At 45.3% G+C, this 23,442-nt stretch overlaps 1 protein-coding gene across 1 annotated transcript in view; it reads right to left on the bottom strand.

Annotated features, from left to right (window-relative positions):
* Window positions 1–23,442, bottom strand: part of LOC126330513 (inactive rhomboid protein 1-like) — a 786,904-nt gene that overhangs the window by 307,263 nt on the left and 456,199 nt on the right. The window contains exon 3 of the mRNA XM_049996362.1: window positions 21,548–21,830. Coding sequence (XP_049852319.1) covers window positions 21,548–21,830 — 283 coding nt within the window. The remainder of the gene's footprint in view (window positions 1–21,547; window positions 21,831–23,442) is intronic.

The raw sequence follows: 23,442 nt of genomic DNA on the forward strand, positions 1-23,442 counted from the left end.
GCTGCCATTCTGTACACCAATCACAAATCCTGTCCAAGTCATCTTGTATCCTCCTCCTACAACAACAACAACCCGAGGGATGAGAGACTCTACGCTTTTGAAGAAAGACTTGATGCTATCACGGTCGTGTCTGAGGATTCAACACATATAACGTCGAATCTTCATCACACACATATAACGTCGAATCTTCATCACAGACCAGATGTTTTGGACGTGGCCACGCTGATAAATCTGAGGCTGGATTTGCAACTGCAGACGATCAATGACTTGACCTCCAGCCACCAACCCGTCTTGATTGTAATCACAGAGGCTTTGCACACGATGCGACATCCATCACAAACGTCCACAAATTGGACCAATTTGGGCGGTGGCTGCAACAGAATGCCCGACCCAGTGCAAACGTTTCGTCTGCAGCCTATATTGGTGAAGCCATTGACACACTAACTGGGCATCACTTACCACCATGTACCTCATGCCTTCTCAAGAGTACCTCTCCCCATTCATCCAAGATTTGAAAAGTCTCAAGAATAGAGCCAGGCGGCTCTGAAAGCGCTATCATAAGACGATAGGACGTAGATGACACGCATCTCACGCGAACTTCACCTACTTGCCTTAGTACATCGAACAGGGTTGTGGGAAGACAAAGAGTCCATCTTTCTACTTAAATCCTGCAACGAGTGGAGTCTTGTCCACACCCTACAGAATCTACGACCACTGAACCCATCAATCTAGGGTCCCAAAGGACCTATGTGAGAAGAGTTTCAGGGAGAGCATAAGGGAACAATTGACAGTAATGGGGGAAAGAAATTCAATAGAAGAAGAATGGGTAGCTTTGAGGGATGAAGTAGTGAAGGCAGCAGAGGATCAAGTAGGTAAAAACACGAGGGCTAGTAGGAATCCTTGGGTAACAGAAGAAATATTGAATTTAATTGATAAAAGGAGAAAACATAAAAATGCAGTAAATGAAGCAGGAAAAAAGGAATACAAACGTCTCAAAAATGAGATCGACAGGAAGTGCAAAATGGCTAAGCAGGGAGGGCTAGAGGACAAATGTAAGGATGTTGAGGCTTACTCACTAGGGGTATGATAGATACTGCCTACAGGAAACTTAAAGAGACCTTTGGAGATAAGAGAACCACTTGTATGAACATCAAGAGCTCAGATGGGAACCCAATTCTAAGCAAAGAAGGGAAAGCAGAAAGATGGAAGGAGTATATAGAGGGTCTATACAAGGGCGATGTATTTGAGGACAATATTATGGAAATGGAAGGGAATGTAGATGAAGATGAAATGGGAGATACGATACTGCGCGAAGAGTTTGACAGAGCACTGAAAGACCTGAGTCGAAACAAGGCCCCCGGAGTAGACAACATTCCAATGGAACTACTTACGGCCTTGGGAGAGCCAGTCCTGACAAAACTCTACCATCTGGTGAACAAGATGTATGAAACAGGCGAAATACCCGCAGACTTCAAGAAGAATATAATAATTCCAATCCCAAAGAAAGCAGCTGTTGACAGATGTGAAAATTACTGAACTATCAGTTTAATAAGCCACAGCTGGAAAATACTAACACGAATTCTTTACAGACGAATGGAAAAACTAGTAGAAGCCGACCTCGGGGAAGATGAGTTTGAATTCCGTAGAAATACTGGAACACGTGCGGCAATACTGACCTTACGACTTATCTTAGAAGAAAGATTAAGGAAAGGCAAACCTACGTTTATAGCATTTGTAGACTTAGAGAAAGCTTTTGACAATGTTGACTGGAATACTCTCTTTCAAATTATAAAGGTGGCAGGGGTAAAATACAGGGAGCGAAAGGCTATTTACAATTCGTACAGAAACCAGATGGCAGTTATTAGAGTCGAGGGCCATGAAAGGGAAGCAGTGGTTGGGAAAGAAGTGAGACAGGGTTGTAGCCTCTCCCCGATGTTATTCAATCTGTATATTGAGCAAGCAGTAAAGGAAACAAAAGAAAAATTCGGGGTAGGTATTAAAATCCATGGAGAAGAAATAAAAACTCTGAGGTTCGCCGATGACATTTTAATACTGTCAGAGACAGCGAAGGACTTGGAAGAGCAGTTGAATGGAATGGATAGTGTCTTGAAAGGAGGACGTAAGATGAACATCAACAAAAGCAAAACGAGGATAATGGAATGTAGTCGAATTAAGTCGGGTGCTGCTGAGGGAATTAGATTAGGAAATGAGACACTTAAAGCAGTAAAGGAGTTTTGCTATTTGGGGAGCAAAATAACTGATGATGGTCGAAGTAGAGAGGATATAAAATGTAGACTGGCAATGGCAAGGAAAGCGTTTCTGAAGAAGAGAAATTTGTTAACGTCGAGTATAGATTTAAGTGACAGGAAGTCATTTCTGAAAGTATTTGTATGGAGTGTAGCCATGTATGGAAGTGAAACATGGTCGATAAATAGTTTGGAGAATAGAAGCTTTCGAAATGTGGTGCTACAAAAGAATGCTGAAGATTAGATGGGTAGGTCACATAACTAATGAGGAGGTACTGAATAGGGTTGGGGAGAAGAGAAGTTTGTGGCACAACTTGACGAGAAGAAGGGATCGGTTGGTAGGACATGTTCTGAGGCATCAATGGATCACCAATTTAGTATTGGAGGGCAGCGTGGAGGGTAAAAATCGTAGAGGGAGACCAAGAGATGAATACACTAAGCAGATTCAAAAGGATGTAGGTTGCACTAGGTACTGGGAGATGAAGAGGCTTCCACAGGATAGAGTCCATGGAGAGCTGCATCAAACCAGTCTCAGGACTGAAGACCGCAACAACAATATCAGTATATATTTGTTTAATTGCTTGTGCTTCTTGATATTTAGGAACTTTAGTCTCGCTTTTTTCTTGCTATCTGTAGGTGTAAATTCAGGCAGTCTGCAGCTCAGTTGTCATTTCTTCTGAACAGCCAGCTACATACTTCATACAGATGTCAGCATGCCTTGGTTACGTCAGAAGGATTACAATTGTTTACCCAGGTTAATGCCAGCTTTTACTGCTTACTCTTCAGTTTGTCTTCCTAGGATCGGTAGGATGTGTGGATGATGTGCGCGCAGGCATGAGGTGGTGCTGGCCGCAGTTCGCGAATTGTTGAATGTGGTTTCGGCTGTGATCAGTCGCCTTTAGACTACCGCCTCGGGGTGTAGCGGTGGCGGAGATTCTGGAGCATTGCATGGGACATCTCAGGTATCGCTTGTTTCGCCCAGGGGCTCTACTGCCGAGGCACTTTCTAGTATAGTCGACGCAGTGGACCCGCAGGGTGAGTAGCGCGTCCGCGTCGCTTGAGACACAGGACCATTGTGGAGGTTGGCCTCGACTATTTGCACTGTGAGTGAACAAGTGGTCGTTCCGTCAGCAGGGTCCGAGCAGAAACACGTGGACAGTGGTTTGCTAGTTATTGAGAGCTTCAGTGTTTGGTGCATTGTGGAGCCCCTTAGGAAGTGTAGCGTTGAGTGCTGTAAGAAGCCAGTGTGCACTCGGTATGTCTGCCATGGGGCCTCATCCGAGGCGTGGAGCCGGACTTCCCTGTGGCTATGGAGCGTATAGGGTGCAATCGTCTGCAAGTTCTGGCTCGTCTTCATCCAACGATGCCTGTTGCAAGGGTTCTGAGGCCATCCTTTGTTCTCACAGGCGGCTGACGGCGGTGGTGAAGACTGCTGGCCTCGCTTGCGGGGTGCAAGCAGAGCTCGCAGTTTGCAGCATTGTACCCAGAGTCGATTGGGTCCTCTGACCTGGGGCAGAATGGGGAGTGTCAAGCAAAGGCTTCGTCGAATCTGCAACAGTCTTGGCAGCAGGTTCCTGGACATCAGGTGCGGAGTTGTGGACTCCCCTTGATGTGTCAGGGGTGCTCTACACAAAGGAGTACACAAGGATGTTTTTTAAGCTAGGCGGTAGTTTGGGGTACTCTCATGAACACTCGGCAGTCGACAGACATATAGGGAAATCAGACCACGTTCAGATTAAAGGGAGGAAAACTGCAAAGTTTTTATCTTTATTCCTGGGACTGAGAGTTGGCTGAAACCCGAACTAAAAGGCTCAGAGGTATTTAGCGAGTCTTGAAATGTTTATCGGAAAGATAGATTAGACGCCGTAGAATGGGTATTGGTAATTTCAGTCGAAAAAAAAATTGTCTCTACTGAGGCTGAAATTGAGTGTAATAATGAAGTTATCTGGTAGCGCGTTACAGGTCTGGGTGAAACCAGGTTAATTGTTCTATGTTTTTGCGGACCACCTGACTCCACTCTGACAGTTATAGGGTCATTGAAAGAAAGTCTGAGGCCAGTTGTGCATATATACCCAGACATGCAATTCTAGTACAGACATGTATGGATTCATTGCAAAGGGCACAGACAGACAGTCTTGTGGACAACTTTTGAACACATTTTCCGAAAACTTTCTTCAGCAGCTAGTTCGGCAGCTCACACGCAGTGGAAGTATCTCGGATCTTGCAGCTACAAACAGGACGGAACTTATCGATGACGTCAGTATAGAGAAGGGGATTATTGATCGCTATGTAATCATAGCGACTATGGTTACAAAAGTTAATACATTAGTCGACTAGGAGAATGATTCTGCTGGAAAGAACAGTAACCAGTTGTCAGCATCTCACTTAGACAATGAACTGCAGTCATTTAGTTCCAGAATGATAGCCATTATTAGGAATTATTGGCAAAGTTTTGGTTTAATAACGAAATTCGGAGAATGCTGAGGAAGGAAAGGTTGTTGGACTCATGGTTCAAAAGTGGACGCGCAAAAGACAACAGGCAAAGATCAGCAGAGATTCGTGCGTCTGTGAAAAGATCTGTGCCCAAAGCACACATCAGCTGCTACCGTCATACCTTAGTTAAAGATCTGGTGGAGAACCGGAAAAAATTCTGGTCCAACGTAAAATCACTATGCTGGTGTAAGGTTTCCAACCAGCTACTCGTTGACCAATCTGGTTTGGGATTAGAAGATAGAAATTCATCATCAAACAGTGTCCCGTATGGATGACGTACACACATCAAAAAAAGTTCTGCGTCGCCTCGGTTCAGAGAGTTCCAGAACCTGTATAGAAAATTGGAATAGAAATCAACATAAACATCATTTTTGCCCTATTTATTGGTCATGAAAACCACATATTACATGTTGTACCACCATGCAGCGAGACCTTCAGAGGTGGCGGTCCAGACTGCTGTACACTACGGTGCCTCTAACACCCAGTAGAACGTCATCTTGCATTGATGCATGCCTGCATTCGTCGTGGCATACTCTCCACAAGTTCATCAAGGCACTGTTGATCCATAATGTCCCACTCCTCAACGGCGATTCGGCGTAGATCCCTCAGAGTGGTTGGTGGGTCACGTCGTCCACGAACAGCCCTTTTCAATCCATCCCAGGCATGTTCGATATGGTTCATGTCTGAAGAACATGCTGGCCACTCTAATCGACCGATGTTCTTATCCTGAAGGAAGTCATTCACAAGATGTGCACGAATTGTCGTCCATGAAGACGAATGTGTCACCAATATGCAACCGATATGGTTGCACTATCGGTCGGAGGATGGCATCCACGTATCGCACAGCTCTTACGTCGCCTTCCATGACCACTAGTGGCGCACGTCGGTCCCACATAATGCCACCCCAAAACAGCAAGGAAACTCCAACTTGCTGCACTCGCTGGAGAGTGTGTCTAAGGCGTTCAGCCTGACCGGTTTGCCTCCAATCACGTCTCCGACGATTGTCTGGTTGAAGGCATATGCGACACTCATCGGTGAAGAGAACGGTCCATTCGGCATCTTGTTGGGCCCGTCTGTACAGCGCTGCATGGTGTCTTGACTGCAAAGATGGACTTCGCCATGGACGTCGAGAGTGAAGTTACGCATCATCCAACCTACTGCGCACCGTTTGAGTCGTAACACGACGTCCTGCGGCTGCACGAAAAGCATTACTCAACATGGTAGCATTACAGTCAGGGCTTCTCCGAGCCATAATCCGCAGGTAGCGGTCATCCACAGCAGTAGTAGCCAATGAGCGGCCTGAGCGAGGCATGTCATTGACAGTTCCTGTCTCTGTATATCTCCATGTCAGAACGACATCGTTTTGGTTCACCCCGAGACGCCTGGACACTTTCCTTGTTGAGAGTCCTGCCCTTCCTGGCACAAAATAAAAATGCGGACGCGATCGAACCGCGGTTTGGACCGTCTAGGCATGGTTGAACTACAGACAATACAAGCCGTGTACCTCCTCCTTGCTGGAATGACTGGAACGGATCCCCTCCTTCTAATAGGCGCTGCTCATGCATGGTTGTTTACATATTTGGGCGAGTTTAGTGACATCTCTGAACAGTCAAAGGGACTGTGTCGGTGATACAATATCCACAGTCAACGACTATCTCCAGGAGTTCTGGGAAACTGGGTGATGCTAAACTTTTTTTGATGTGTGTAATAATCATCCCTGGCGTAGAGAAACAACTGAAAGAGTTAAAAACAAATAAGTTGCCAGGTCCGGATGGCAACGGAGTTCGGTTTTAGAAAGAGTGCTCTACGTAATTGGCTCCTTACTTAATTTGCATTTACCGTGAGTCTCTCGACCAGCGCAGAGCCCCTAGCGACTGAAAAAAAGCGCAGGTGACTCGAGTGTGTAAGAAGGGTAAAAGAACCGACCCGCAAAATTACAGACCAATATCCTTAATATTGGTTTGCCTCAGAATTCTTGGGCATATTCTAGGTTGAAATACAATAAATTTCCAAGAGACCAAAAATCTCATGTTCACGAATCAGCACGGTTTTAGAAAGCATCGCTCGTGCGAAATCCAGCATGCTCACACGATATACTGCGAACTATGGATGAAGGCAGATTCCATATTTCTAGATTTCCGGAAAGAATTAGACACGGTGCCCCACTGTAGACTGTTAACGAAGGTACGTGCATACGGAACAGGCTCCCAGTTACGGGACTGTCTCGAAGACTTCTTAAGTAATAAAACCCAGTATGTTGTCCTCAACGGCGAGTATTCATCGGAGACAGGAGTAACATCAAGTGAGCCCCAGGGAAGCGTGATAGGACCTTTGCTATTTTCTGTATACATAATTTACCTGGCAGATAGAGTGGGCGGCAATCTGTGGCTATTCGCTAATGATGCTTTCGTGTACAAGAAGGCGTCGAAGATAAGTAGGTTGATACAAGATGACCTAGATAAAATTTCTAGCCGGCCAGAGTGGCCGAGCGGTTCTAGGCGCTACAGTCTGGAACCGCGCGACTGCTACGGTCACAGGTTCGAATCCTGCCTCGGGCATTGGTGTGTGTGGTGTCCTTAGGTTCGTTAGGTGTAAGTTGTTCTAAGTTATAGGGGACTGATGACCACAGAAGTTAAGTCCCATAGTGCTCAGAGCCATTTGAACGATTTAAAATTTCTAGTTCGCGCGATGAATTGCAGCTGGCTCTCAATGTAGAAAAATGTAAGTTAATGCGAATAAGTAGGAAAAACAAACCCTTCATGTTCGGTTACAGTATTATTGGCGTCCTTCTTGACGCGGCCAAGTCGTTTAAATATTTGGGCACAACGTTGCGAAGCGATATGAAATGGAACGAGGATGCTACGATTGTGGTAGAGAAGGCGAATGGTCTACTTCGGTTTATTGGGAGAATTTAGGGAAAGTGTAGCTAATCTATAAAGGAAACGGCACGTAGACCACGAGAACGACCCGTTCCTGAGCTGCCAGATTTCTTACCGGTAGGTCCGATCAGCATGCAAGAGTTACGCATATGCTTCGGGAGCTGAATTAGGCTCTATGGGACTCAACTGCTGTGGTAATTAGTCCCCTAGAACTTAGAACTACTTAAACCTAACTAACCTCAGGACATCACACACATCCATGCCCGAGGCAGGATTCGAACCTGCGACCGTAGAGGTCTCACGGTTCCGGACTGAAGCGCCTAGAACCTCTCGGCCACCTCGGCCGGCTACACATTGCACCCGAACTCTAAGAACGTGTGACAAAATTCATGGGATAGCAATATGCACGTATGCAGATGGTGGTAGCATAGCGTACACATCAGAGCCTGAACGCGGAATGGTAGCGAGACCACCGCGGCCGGCGCTGAATTAGGAATCCCTGGAGAGAAGAAGACATTCATTTCGAAGAACACTACTGAGAAAGTTTAGAGAACCGGCATTTCAAAATTACTGCATAATTGTTCTACTACCGCCAACGTACATTTTGCTTAGGGACCACGAAGATAAGATACGAGAAATTAGGGCTTATACGGCAGCTGTTTTTTCCTCTCTCTATCTGCGAGTAGAACAGAAAAGGGAACGGCTAGTTGTGGTAAAGGGTACCCTCTGCCACAAACCGCACGGTGTCTTGCGGAATACGAAATAGATGTGGATGTAAACGTAAATCTCAGAATATATCGCCTACAACATAAATGTGTCTAATCACACCGCCGTCATTTATTTGGATATAGAGAAGGCGCACTATCGGGTCTGGCGCAACGAACTGTTCACCAAACTGTATGTCCTTCACGTCCTTCCTGACTACTGAACCAAGTCGATCATCTGCTTTCTTCAGGTCAACAAGATACAAGGGCAACGTTCCAGTTTCAAACACCTTCCGGAAGGCATTCCAGACGGATGCGTTTTGTCGCGAATTCTCTTTGTCATCTATGTTAACCACCTTCCAGTTCTGCCGCGAGTGGTGCTTGCGCAATTTGCTGATGATACGGCTTTTTTGGCGAGTAGCCAACGAGTCATTGCAATTATCAACTGTCTCCAGGGACAGCTGAAATTAACTGAACAATGGGTGGCGTAAAATTGTATTAAACTCAGTGCAGAAGGTGGTTAGTAACGACGACGCACCTATCTCCATGATTACCTGATTCTGCACAATCGAACACTCAACTGGACGCAAAGAGTTAAATATCTTGCTATTATCCTAGACAAGAAACGCCTTTTTGACACGCATGTACAAGGGAAGCGAATCAAGCTGCTACGCCTTCTGCACCAGATCTACCTGGTATTGGCCAGTTCGGAACTACGCGCCAGGACCAAGCGCCGCCTTTATTCTGCGACGATCCGCCCGGAACTTCTTTACGGCTGCTCGACACGGGGCACAGTGTAGCTTTTGATCAACATTGTATCAATAAGTGTGTGCATTTCATTTCTTTGTTATTGTAATTATGAAAAAAATTTCAAATCTGTATTAGCCACTCCCCAAAACAATTCGTAGTTTTTTTGTTTTTTTGGGGAGCATGGGGGCCTATGTTAGTAGGCTGTTTAGGTTTTTTAATTGGTAACGCCACGTAGCGCTCTGTATGAAAAATCACTGGCTGTGCTTTGCGCAGTCTGTGGCTATTTCGCATTGTTGTCTGCCATTGTAGTGTTGGGCAGATGGATGCTAACAGAGCGTAGCGTTGCGCAGTTGGAGGTGAGCCGCCAGCAGTGGTGGACGTGGGGAGAGAGATGGCAGAGTTTTGAAATTTGTAAGACTGGATGTCATTAACTGCTATATATACACTCCTGGAAATGGAAAAAAGAACACATTGACACCGGTGTGTCAGACCCACCATACTTGCTCTGGACACTGCGAGAGGGCTGTACAAGCAATGATCACACGCACGGCACAGCGGACACACCAGGAACCGCGGTGTTGGCCGTCGAATGGCGCTAGCTGCGCAGCATTTGTGCACCGCCGCCGTCAGTGTCAGCCAGTTTGCCGTGGCATAAGGAGCTCCATCGCAGTCTTTAACACTGGTAGCATGCCGCGACAGCGTGGACGTGAACCGTATGTGCAGTTGACGGACTTTGAGCGAGGGCGTATAGTAGGCATGCGGGAGGCCGGGTGGACGTACCGCCGAATTGCTCAACACGTGGGGCGTGAGGTCTCCACAGTACATCGATGTTGTCGCCAGTGGTCGGCGGAAGGTGCACGTGCCCGTCGACCTGGGACCGGACCGCAGCGACGCACGGATGCACGCCAAGACCGTAGGATCCTACGCAGTGCCGTAGGGGACCGCACCGCCACTTCCCAGCAAATTAGGGACACTGTTGCTCCTGGGGTATCGGCGAGGACCATTCGCAACCGTCTCCATGAAGCTGGGCTACGGTCCCGCACACCGTTAGGCCGTCTTCCGCTCACGCCCCAACATCGTGCAGCCCGCCTGCAGTGGTGTCGCGACAGGCGTGAATGGAGGGACGAATGGAGACGTGTCGTCTTCAGCGATGAGAGTCGCTTCTGCCTTGGTGCCAATGATGGTCGTATGCGTGTTTGGCGCCGTGCAGGTGAGCGCCACAATCAGGACTGCATACGACCGAGGCACACAGGGCCAACACCCGGCATCATGGTGTGGGGAGCGATCTCCTACACTGGCCGTACACCTCTGGTGATCGTCGAGGGGACACTGAATAGTGCACGGTACATCCAAACCGTCATCGAACCCATCGTTCTACCAATCCTAGACCGACAAGGGAACTTGCTGTTCCAACAGGACAATGCACATCCGCATGTATCCCGTGCCACCCAACGTGCTCTAGAAGGTGTAAGTCAACTACCCTGGCCAGCAAGATCTCCGAATCTGTCCCCCATTGAGCATGTTTGGGACTGGATGAAGCGTCGTCTCGCGCGGTGTGCACGTGCAGCACGAACGCTGGTCCAACTGAGGCGCCAGGTGGAAATGGCATGGCAAGCCGTTCCACAGGACTACATCCAGCATCTCTACGATCGTCTCCATGGGAGAATAGCAGCCTGCATTACTGCGAAAGGTGGATATACACTGTACTAGTGCCGACATTGTGCATGCTCTGTTGCCTGTGTCTATGTGCCTGTGGTTCTGTCAGTGTGATCATGTGATGTATCTGACCCCAGGAATGTGTCAATAAAGTTTCGCCTTCCTGGAACAATGAATTCACGGTGTTCTTATTTCAATTTCCAGGTGTGTATTATGAGTAGTAAGGTAAATACATTGTTTGTTCTCTATTAAAATCTTTCATTCGCTAACTATGCCTATCAGTAGTTAGTGCCTTCCGTATTTTAAATCTTTTATTTAGCTGGCAGTAGTGGCGCTCGCTGTATTGCAGTACATCGAGTAACGAAGATTTTTGTGAGGTAAGTGATTTGTGAAACGTATAGATTAATGTTAGTCAGGGCCATTCTTTTGTAGGGATTTTTGAAAGTCAGATTGCGTTGCGCTAAAAATATTGTGTGTCAGTTTAAACACAGTTATATATAATTGTTATAAGGGGACGTTTCAACAGTCTGCCCCTCATCCCCACGCATCCTCCAGGCAATCCAGAATCGGTGCTCTCGGACCATGCTCCGTGCACCGCTTGGGTCCGGTTCCAGGACCTCCACCGTGAACTTGACATCCCGCTCCTCAGAGAACAGATTGAGATATCGACCGTGAAAGTCCTTAACAAGGATGGAGCATTAGGTCCGACATCAAGGCACCCTGAGTATGTCGGCTTTGTGGCACCAATACAGTGCCACGGAGCTTGGATACCGCGAACCATCTTTGAAAATCTTCATAAAGACGTCGACCTGAAGCTGAGTGAAAACAAACAGAAATAAATGTTTCTAACCACCTTCCACACGGAGCACGTCGATATCTCACCACTGACTTCTAGTGTCAGCCGCAAGCAGTTGACAACAGGCCTGAAGATGTCGTTGTTACAACGTTGAAACTAGTTGCCAAAATAAAATCGACACCTTAAATACAGCTGGTGGAATTACTTCATTTTTAATATAAATTAATTTTCGTAGCGCAGTTAATTGTATTTCAGTTGAATATCAGGTCTGTGCTTTGCAGATGTGCATTATATGCTTGTACGCAATAAGTGAGATCTTTGTCAGGTATTGGTCTTTTTCTTCTTAAGCTCAAAGTAGAGCGACGAACTCGATGCATTTTAATGGAACAGGAAATCAGTGATTCATTTATTTGTTCATTCTCATGTAAGAGGGACAGTTAAAAAATAGATTAAAATTTCGACTCCAGCAGAAGCGCTTTGTAAAATATCTCGTCCGTGGGGAGCCAGATAGCTGGGTCCGGAAGGGCACGCTTTTGCGATAGGCGACTCGGTCTGCGAGATCGCCCGGCGGCGGCGGAGGACATTCTGCGGCGAGCGGTGCTCGCTGGATGCATTATGCATGTGGAAACCTGCCACGCAAATTTTAATCTAGAGCTGTCGGGCTGGGCTGCCCGAGAGAATTTACATGCGGCGAGAAGTCTGCGAGCACGCGACTGCGGCCGGGGCCGAGGCGTCTGCTGGCTTTCAGATCAGTCCGAGGGCGTCGGGCACGTGGCGATCGCGTCCTCATTGCTTAACCGACAAGAATTTCCTGTGTAAACTGTGATGCCAAGTCTTATTTATGCAACGACAGATCTTATCGCAGACACCACCTGATCAAAAGTATCCGGACACGACTACGTCATGCGAAACTGACCACCGGTGTTACTCTTCCGAGGCTTCTCAAGTCGACTATCGGTGATGTCACTGAGAAGTGGAAACGTGTAGGAATAACCACAGTTAACCAAGACCTGGCAGACCTCATCTGCTGACGAACAGGGACCGTCAAGCATTGCGGAGGGTGGTGGTAAAAAAGTGCATGAAAACAGCGAAAGGAACAACTCGTGTGTTGCAAAATGATACCGGCGATCCAGCTAGCTCAATGGCTTTGCGTAGGGAACTTAAAAGAAATGGTTGAGCGGCTCCTCACAAGTCATAAATTTCTGCAGTGAGCGTTAAGCGACGCTTGAGCTGGTGGAGAGAATTACGCCATGGGACAGTGGATAGAGTGATGAATTAGGCTATAGAATGTGGCAGTCCGATGGAAGGGTTTGTGTTTGTCGAGTGCATGGAGAACGTTACCTACCATTGTGTGCAGTGCCAAAAGAGAAGGGCGGAGGAGGTGGTGTCAGGGTAGTGGGGTATTTCGTGGTTAGCGTGTAATCCTCTTAAGGGGACCACACCGTAGTTCAGGTCGAAAAAAATCGATTTTCGGTTTTCATCATATTTCGATAGATTAAGTTTTTATTTAAGTACTCTGAAATGGATTTGCTGAAAATTTTTTTTCCGAGCATTTAAAGAGCATTTTACTACTACGTGTGTTTATGTGCCACTCCCACTTTTCTGTCACCCACTTTTCTGCATATATTTTATATCTTTGTATTCCATACATTGCACGTTAGTCTTTTTTTTTTACTCTTGAGGACGTTGGCTATCCTTGGAATGCAACGTTCGGTATTCTCTTGTTTCTGCTGTTTGTAAACAACACGTTTTCAAACACGCAGTTAGTTTTGTTCAAATGTGATTGCGAGTAGTAGTTATACTTACTTTTATCAGTGCTTGTTTACGTGGGTTTTGTTGTGTTTATTGAAGGCGACGAAACGTAATGGAATTTTCAAGAGACGACAATTTAGAGGAAACGAGCTGAGAAAGCTTTCTGTACAAGAGGTTATGTCGCCTGGCAACGATGTTTCTAATTGTAATTCTTGAACAAGTGCATCATCAAAGAAGCTCTCTCACCATTTCAAGAGAGTTACAATGAATTTACTGTAAGTAACAAGGGGTGTAGTAACATTATTATAAATTTGAGATATTATCAGATGTAATTTCTAAATTTGTATAATGTAGACACTGTGGCGAGTCACAGAGTGTGAAAACTTGTGAGAGTGCCAGTGGGAGAAAAGGCCTAGACTTGCTTTGGTTTTAATTTGCACTAAATGCATATGCAGCAGGACAGATTTAAGTAACTGTAAGTAACAAATTTCAAATTTTTTTTCTTTAAAGTCAATTTCCCACAAACTAAAGTTTTCAGTACATATGTCCCATTATATCAGAAACTATCGTAGATAAATGAATGAAATTTTCAGAGTGTCTGTATAACATAAAAAGCCAACTCTGGTACTACATTTATTTATATTCCCCCGTTAGGAAATTCACAAAAAATATTTTCTGCAGAAAGAACTTAATATTTTTTGTTAATAAATTTAAAAACTATACAATGGATAAAGTAGATTTTAGTGCAGTTTACTCTTATCATCATGTAACATACAGAAAAATATTAAGGTCGTGCAACCAATCGTTTTTTCATAAATTGGTCAAATACTTGCCTAAATTAACATGGGTTTAAAGAACGCTAAATACGAAACGATATGAACACATTTTACAGTACTGTGTGCTACTTACAGTAGAGAAACGGTTCGGGAACGATCCTTGTATCAGCATGACAGTTCACAAAAGCATTCCTAAAGTAGAAAATCCTGCCCCAAGTCCCGACCTGAACCTAAAGGGACCCGATTGGGATGAACTAGAAACAGATCATTATAACACATCATGTCAATTATCATTCATATTATTGGAAGTGAGGTGCTACCGAAGATGTTAAAAATTAAGTGGTCATATAAGGCAGAACTGAATAAGTTGTGTAAAGAATAGGTGAAGACGCAAATCTATGTAAGCTTTAGGGTTAGTGGGATTTGTGCTAAGCAATTCAGGAATACTGGCGCATGAAGAAGCTGTAGAAGGGGATAAGGCTAGAATATTCGAAAGAGATTACAGAGGACTTTGCGAATGGTGGTTATGTAGAGATGAAAAGATTAACAAAAAAGTTAGGATGAGATATGAAAAGGAGGCGCGCAGCATTAAACCAGACAAGAGACTGATGACGTAAAATATAAGACAGAATGGCACGTACACATTATTTTGTTCTGGAGCGAGAATGATACACAATCCTCTGGTTACAATGCGGTGTCCACAAAGTAAAATTTGATCAATACACTGACACAGCATTATTGTCAAACTGTGGATGGGATGGTAGAAAAGTTCTCGGCGGGAGAAGAGAAGCAATTATATTTGCAGGTTACAATCTTTCACGAAGTTCAAACCTTCCCAGTGGATGTTTTTTCTCGATTTAATTAGATATTGCTGTCTTATTGCCGTCAGCGTGATCGCTGAGTCAGCAGCATTGGAAAAGAATTGATTAATTATTAAATTTCGTTCAATTTAGCCTCTTGGCACTTACCTCTGCCTGCGTGTTTTGCTATCAGAGGTTATGTTTCGTTCTTCGCATCATCCTCTAGGTCATTTCCATGGATTGGGAGTTCTTTGGGATGATAAGGCAGCAAAGTTTGCATCTGTGTTACAGGTGAATGTCTAGCCACAAACCTTGATGATACTGACGTGTAGGCCATAGTCATGGTGCAGTCTGACTGTGTACAGGTTATCGTCAATTCGTAAATTCTGCGTCACATCTTTGAAGTTGTAAGCAGATAGTGAATGTGCTAACGGAATTGCGATAAAGAGTGAAACAAATTTCGGGTGAATAGCATTGTTGTAGAAACTGATTGTTTGTGATCATATTTCCTTGTCTCAAAGCACATATACTCTGTTTGGAATTACTTCATGGTTCACAGCAATGTAGGAAGCAGTGGGGCAGGGCTCTCGCGGATGGTGCGGCACGCTCTCAGCCAATTCCACGAGACTTGTTAACCAGACGCGGTTCCCAAGGATCCACCGTTACCACTATATTTCCCCTTTGCATTAGGCTTTGTATTCATTTACCCAGATATCCAGTGCGATCACTCTGTCCGCGATGTAATTTGTTTTTCATCTCTTACGGTTGCGGTAGTTACCACTTTTTTTGATTTACTGTTGTTCGTTGTATAATTTGTCAAATGTTATGAGTGCAAACGTTCGGCGTCTTTCTCTTGGTTGGGGATTGATGTAAAAGGTCGGTCGAGAGAAAATTCACGCGTCACGTGTCTAGCTTGAAAAAAAATATCACAAAAAAGGCAATGGAAGGTCACTCATCTCTGTTAACAAAGCGAGCGACAGAACCGATGTAGATTTGAATATACAAAAGAACAATGTTGATAAATTTACAAGGAAACGTACGAGAATGAAGAGGTACCTACAGATTAATTGAATGTGGGAAACCTTGTGAAAAACATTGTATAAATAAATGGATTATCAAAATACGGGGAAACCCAAGAGTCCGTTAACATTTGAAAATTCAATGCTTCACTGTAAAATGTAGGTAGAGAGCTAAAAATTGACATTGTTAAAATGAGATAGGGTTTTATTTAAACAAAAAAGTGCACAAGATGACCAACATACGGCGATTTATATAAGCAAAAACTAGAATAACAACTAATTTTTCACAAAGACGATGTTCTTTATAAAATATGTTCAACACGTCGACAGTCATTCATCAACAATACCTATAATCGAGGGACAATGTTGCGGACAGCAGTGTACGGCATATCAGGAGCTATGGCATCGGATGTTATCTTGTAATATCTCTAATAGGGTCGGACGGTCACGGTAAACTTGCGATTTCAGGTAAACCCACAATCAATAATCACACGGATGCGGTCAGAGGACTTGAGAGGCCAAGCTTGACGTAAGTAGCTGCTCAATACGCGAACCTCAAAAAACAATATGCGCAAGAGATCTTTGAAAGGTGTAGCATTATGGGACGGAGAGCTATCCTGCATAGAAGTCGTACCTACCAGCAGGTGTTTATCAACCAGCTAGGGAACGCAGCCGTCACGCAGACAGTTAGGAAAGCAGCACTTCGCATTTCCTTGAAGACAACGGGTCCGATGACGACTTATGTGGTGAACCCACAGAACACCGTGACTGTCTTGTCATGGAATGGGATTTCCACGAAGTTCCAGGATTTTCGGTAGCACAGATTCTGCAGTAATGGGGGTTCTCATGCGGAATCACTGACACATTGATGTCCAGTGCCATCTGTTGGCCGGTTTTTGTACTCGTTTTAGGTTTCAATAAAACCTCAAGTCATTTCAGGCAAACGTTTCAAGTTTTACCTCTCTATCTACATTATTCCCTGTATCAGTGAATTTTGAAATGTTAACGGACTTTTGTGTCTCCATGTAGATTCATTATGTTGCGATATCTCATGTTTATGATTATATCGCAGAAAACAGCGTTTGATAGTTGACATATGATTACCGTTAAGGAAGCAGGTATTTTTCAAGGCAGTGTTACATCGTTATTTACGGTTATGTACAAGCTGATATCTCACGATGAACGTTTCTTTGGCCATATACTGTCGACAGAGAGAGGTGATGTATCCACGATGCTGATTATAAAATATAATAACAGATTAATTATAGATCTAACAGTCTGTTTCTCGTAACAAAGTCCAACGCGAACGCCATGCTCCTGGCGCGCGAGTACAGAACTACGTATCACTTTTAACTCAAGGTATCTCGTGTTAGAAATATCCGACAGGGTTCCGGTTTGGAGCAGATGAAAATATGATTTATTCTTTGGATATCGTTCGCACACTGTGCACACCTATTTTCAATAATACAAATGTTTCTCACTTATCGAAATTTCACTAATGTCGGCAGGAAAAGCATCTGGTAAACTTTTTGTGAATCATCTTAAAAATCTGCTGTCCTAAATAAAACTATAACAAAAAATAGGGCTAGGCTTGCAGAACACGCTGACACCAGTTCCGTATTTGCACAATGAATAGTTTGCGACTTTGAGCGAGTTTAATGAAACGAAAGTCTACACGCTTGTCCCGTGTGACATGTGGTAACTTCGTTCCGAGCCTCCTTGTGCGCCAGGGTGTTTACAACACGGGACAACCGGGAAATCCGGGAAAAATCGGGGAATTTATTCATACGGTAGAAAACCGGGAAAAGCCCGGGAATTTTCCAGAATTCCGGGAATTTTTCATTGTTTTAGCTTTGAGTAAAATTTTTTAAACTTTGACTGGTAAGAACTGATTCTCTAGCAAAGAATGTTACTCTGACCTGCTACTAGAGACAGCAGTAAAATATAAATGAGAGGAAAAAAAACTTAAGTGACACAGGAAATGCGCCATTTACAACAAAACACCGCGCACGTACAAGCGTCTGCAAACAGCAAAAATTTGTCAAAGGCCGTAGGGCGAAGACTATGTAATACTTCGTAACAATAAACTGCTTGCTATGAGTAGAGCTCCTATAGTAGCCTTAGCTATGAACGTGGTGCCACAATTGTTCACATTAGGTTCGTTTGACCAGTTGCCAGCGGGCGCATGCACAGCTGACGCGCGTATGAGCAGTACCTTCTCCTGCTTCTCGCCACTTGAAGTGTAGCTGTTAGCTGTATCGGCAGTAGCAGGAAGCACCCAGACGCAAACGAGAAAAATTTTTCTCGCTCGCCTTAACAGATTCGCGCATGCGCAGAGTTGACTGAGTTGTAGTGGGGAGGGGGTTAATCTCCACCACGTGACCCCTGTTTGCGTTAAGTGATTTCGCTGTTTCCTCTTCGTTTACAGCTCCCACGTCAAATGAAAACAAAACGGATTTCTGTGGCCGGTAGCTATCAAGTGAATTAAAATACAGTCACATGATTACGGAGGACAAAAACATATTAGTTCAGTTTTCTGATTTTATTTCCACGTTATTAGCAGTCAGGCATTAATCGCCCTGCAGAACAAGGAAGTTATTTTTGTAAGTTTGCTAAAGAAATTTGGCTTCATTAATCTTTCTGCCGAGGCAATTATTTTATTTGAAACGAAGTGTTTCATTCCACAGTATGGGCTAGTTACAATTGTTCGTTAAGTTTCAAGTGCACGTTATAATCTTCTGCTATGTATGGCATTATGCCATAATAAAGAACCAAAAATATGATCGTACAGTACTGGTACCCCAATAAAAGTTACATCCCAAAAACCACACTGAAAAGCTTAATATTAGATGGGACCTACTTCATTGTGAATCTGGAAAAAACCAACGTGCATTTCAAGCCGAATTATGCGTTTTGGTATGGTTTACGAAAATCCGATGCTCTTGGAGTATCCTCTGATGTCCTGTTTCCTTTATGGTGTAATGAAAGCTCTCTTATTGCTTTATACACACGAACATACTGGCTTCCTACACCACTGCAGCTGCGCACGCGCAATAATGCCTGTTTTCTGGCGCTTCCTGGCAACTGCTACATCGGAAAGTATTGCGAACGGTAGTTCGAAAAGCGCTACTTTAAAAGTAAATTTGTTTTCACGCAAGATGGATTGTTACGTGTGGGAAAGTGGGATGAATTTCTTAAATCACAGAGTGTTCAAAATTGAACACTTTGAGGACCAGCCACTTACAAGAATTTATAGCCTAGAAGACCAGACATTTATGTCATAATTTTAAAAGTTACTGCCAAAATTGTGTGCTGTATCTTAGAGTGTAACACACCCAAAAAAGATGAATATTACATGTGAAAGTTTAGCTTCTTTTGTAACATGTTAATCTTGGAGACCAATATTACATGTGAAAGCATAGATTTTCTTGTAGCTATACTACAGGGTGTTTCAAAAATGACCGGTATATTTGAAACGGCAATAAAAACTAAACGAGCAGCGATACAAATACACCGTTTGTTGCAATATGCTTGGGACAACAGTACATTTTCAGGCGGACAAACTTTCGAAATTGCAGTAGTTACAATTTACAACAACAGATGGCGCTACAAGTGATGTGAAAGATATAGAAGACAACGCAGTCTGTGGGTGCGCCATTCTGTACGTCGTCTTTCTGCTGTAAGGGTGTGGTGTTCACAACGTGCAAGTTTGCTGTGGACAACATGGTTTATTCTTTAGAACGGAGGATTTTTCTGGTGTTGGAATTCCACCGCGTAGAACACAGTGTTGTTGCAACAAGACGAAGTTTTCAACGGAGGTTTAATGTAACCAAAGGACCGAAAAGCGATACAATAAAGGATCTGTTTGAAAAATTTCAACGGACTGGGAACGTGATGGATGAACGTGCTGGAAAGGTAGGGCGACCGCGTACGGCAACCACAGAGGGCAACGCGCAGCTAGTGCAGCAGGTGATCCAACAGCGGCCTCGGGTTTCCGTTCGCCGTGTTGCAGCTGCGGTCCAAATGACGCCAACGTCCACGTATGGTCTCATACGCCAGAGTTTACACCTCTATCCATACAAAATTCAAACGCGGCAACCCCTCAGCGCCGCTACCATTGCTGCACGAGAGACATTCGCTAACGACATAGTGCACAGGATTGATGACGGCGATATGCATGTGGGCAGCATTTGGTTTACTGACGAAGCTTATTTTTACCTGGACGGCTTCGTCAATAAACAGAACTGGCGCATACGGGGAACCGAAAAGCCCCATGTTGCAGTCCCATCGTCACTGCATCCTCAAAAAGTACTGGTCTGGGCCGCCATTTCTTCCAAAGGAATCATTGGCCCATTTTTCAAATCCGAAACGATTACTGCATCACGCTATCTGGACATTCTTCGTGAATTTGTGGCGGTACAAACTGCCTTAGACGACACTGCGAACACCTCGTGGTTTATGCAAGATGGTGCCCGGCCACATCGCACGGCCGACGTCTTTAATTTCCTGAATGAATATTTCGATGATCGTGTGATTGCTTTGGGCTATCCGAAACTTACAGGAGGCGGCGTGGGTTGGCCTCCCTGTTCGCCAGACATGAACCCCTGTGACTTCTTTCTGTGGGGACACTTGAAAGACCAGGTGTACCGCCAGAATCCAGAAACAATTGAACAGATGAAGCAGTACATCTCATCTGCATGTGAAGCCATTCCGCCAGACACGTTGTCAAAGGTTTCGGATAATTTCATTCAGAGACTACGCCATATTATTGCTACGCATGGTGGATATGTGGAAAATATCGTACTATAGAGTTTCCCAGACCGCAGCGCCATCTGTTGTTGACAATTGTAACTACTGTAATTTCGAAAGTTTGTCTGCCTGAAAATGTACTGTTGTCCCAAGCATATTGCAACAAACGGTGTATTTCTATCGCTGCTCGTTTAGTTTGTATTGCCGTTTCAAATATACCGGTCATTTTTGAAACACCCTGTATGTACATTAATATAAACCGTTAACTTTTCCTCTTTGTGTGTTCGCTCTACGTTACAGTATCTTGCTATTGGCTAACTATAGTATGTGTCCTATGCTCTGAATATCTGCTGTCATCGGCTGGCGAGATCCCGTAGCATGAGATACATCAAAGGACAAAAGGACATCGCAATCTCGATTTGAACGCTCCGGAAACTAACGCGCTGTGTTTGTTGCAATTCGAATTTATACTTACGTAATACGAAATTACGCAGCGTATATGTTGCTGCACATCAAATGTCTTTTCAAAACTTCTCTCCTTATTTATTCATTAAAAGTCTTTCCAAAACTTCTCTGTCCCGTCTTTCTTTTCTTTTTCCGGGAACTTCTTCGCCAGTGTATAAAACGTTAACCATTCAAAGGATTGATAAGTTTTGCAGTTCCGAGGGACAAATCAACGGAAAACTATTGTGACTTAGCACGGAAAAAATGTATTTTCACCCGGGAAAAATCCAGGAATAATCCGAGACATTTTTTCCTTGTCCCCGTATACACCCGTGCGCCTACCGGAGTTTGACTCCTAAAGTAATTATCAACAAAGTATAGTATGCCAGCTGTGCAATATTGAACCCGAGTGGCTTACGGTGGGTGTGGGGTTGGCGTAGTCTGGGAGAGGCTCAGCTGCAACTGCCAGAAGAGAGTACTCACTGCTTGACGATTTCGGTGCGCGAAGGCGGCGGCTCGAGGCGGCCGGCGGCGGCGGCGGCGACGGCGGCGGAGGCGGCAGGCGGTTCGCCGGTGGCCGAGGCGCCGGACCCGCAGGCAGAGGACACGGTCATGGTGGCCGCCGGCGTAGCCGGGGGCGCGCCGCCGCAGCCGGGGGCGGGCCCGGGGGCCAAGCCGGCGGTGGAGGCGGGCGCGGAGGCGGAGGTGGAGGCGCACGAGGAGGCGGGCGTCGCGGACCGGCGCGGCGCCGGCTGCGGGTCACAGCCTGCAACACCGCGCCACACCCAGTCAGAGGGCGGAAGGCTCCGCCGGCTGCACGGCGGGTCGTCAGGCAAGTCCATTTACAGAACGAGAATGCTCAACGGTTTACAACAGCTACAACAAGTTAGCGGAGAAATTGTGCTCGTACCAGTAAACGAAAGGTAGGGGTGAGTTTCGACATACATTGTACCAATGTGAGGTGATGATTGTGGATGCAGTATTGTATATCCCTGGATGCAAAAATTAAAGTCCCTGTGATCGGAAAGTAGACTGAGGCTCCCTATGCAATCATGAGAATTTACACTACTGGCCATTAAAATTGCTACACCAAGAAGAAATGCAGATAATAAACGGGTATTCATTGTACAAATATATTAGACTAGAACTGACATGTCATTACATTTTCACGCAATTTGGCTGTATAGACCATGAGAAATCAGTACCCAGAACAACCTCCTCTGGCCGTAATAACGGCCATGATACGCCTGGGCATTGAGTCAAACACAGCTTGGATGGCGTGTACAGCTACAGCTGCACATGCATCTTCAACACGATACCACAGTTCATCAAGAGTAGTGACTGGCGTATTTTGACGAGCCAGTTGCTCGGCCACTATTAGCCAGATGTTTTCAGTTGGTGAGAGATCTGGAGAATGTGCTGGCCATGGCATAAGTCGAAAATTTTCTGTATCCAGGACGGCCCGTACAAGACCTGCAACATGCGGTCGTGCATTATCCTGCTGAAATGTAGGGTTTCGCAGGGATCGAATGGAGGGTAGAGCCACCGGTCGTAACACATCTGAAATGTAACGTCCACTGTTCAAAGAGCCGTCATTGCGAACGAGAGGTGACCGAGACGTGTAACCAGTGGCACCCCATACCATCACGCCGGGTGATACGCCAGTATGGCGATGGCGAATATACGCTTCCAATGTGCGTTCACCGCGATGTCGCCAAACACGGATGCGATTATCATGATGCTGTAAACAGAACCTGGATTCATCCGAAAAAATGACGTTTTGGCATTCGTGCGCCCAGGTTCGTCGTTGAGTACACCATTGCAGGCGCTCCTGACTATGATGCAACGTCAAGGGTAACCGCAGCCATGGTCTACGATCTGACAGTCCATTCTGGTGCAAACGTCGTCGAACTGTTCGTGCAGATGGTTGTTGTCTTGCAAACGTACCCATCTCAGGGATCGAGACGTGGCTGCACGATCCGTTACAGCCTAGCGGATAAGATGCCTGTCATCTCGACTGCTAGTGATAGGAGGCCGTTGGGATCCAGCACGGCGTTCAGTATTACCCTCCTGAACCCACCGATTCCATATTCTGCTAACAGTCATTGGATCTCTACTATCGCGAGCAGCAATGTCGCGATACGATAAACCGCAATCGCGATAGGCTACAATCCGACCGTTATCAAAGTCGGAAACGTGGTGGTACGCATTTCTCCTCCTTACACGAGGCATCACAACAACGTTTCATCAGGCAACGCCGGGCAACTGCTGTTTGTGTATGTGAAATCGGTTGAAAACTTTCCTCATGTCAGCTCGTTGTAGGTGTCGCCACCGGCGCGAACCTTGTGTGAATGCTCTGAAAAGCTAATCATTTGCAT

This window comes from Schistocerca gregaria, chromosome 2 (genome assembly GCF_023897955.1).
Source record: "Schistocerca gregaria isolate iqSchGreg1 chromosome 2, iqSchGreg1.2, whole genome shotgun sequence".
NCBI lineage: Eukaryota > Metazoa > Arthropoda > Insecta > Orthoptera > Acrididae > Schistocerca > Schistocerca gregaria.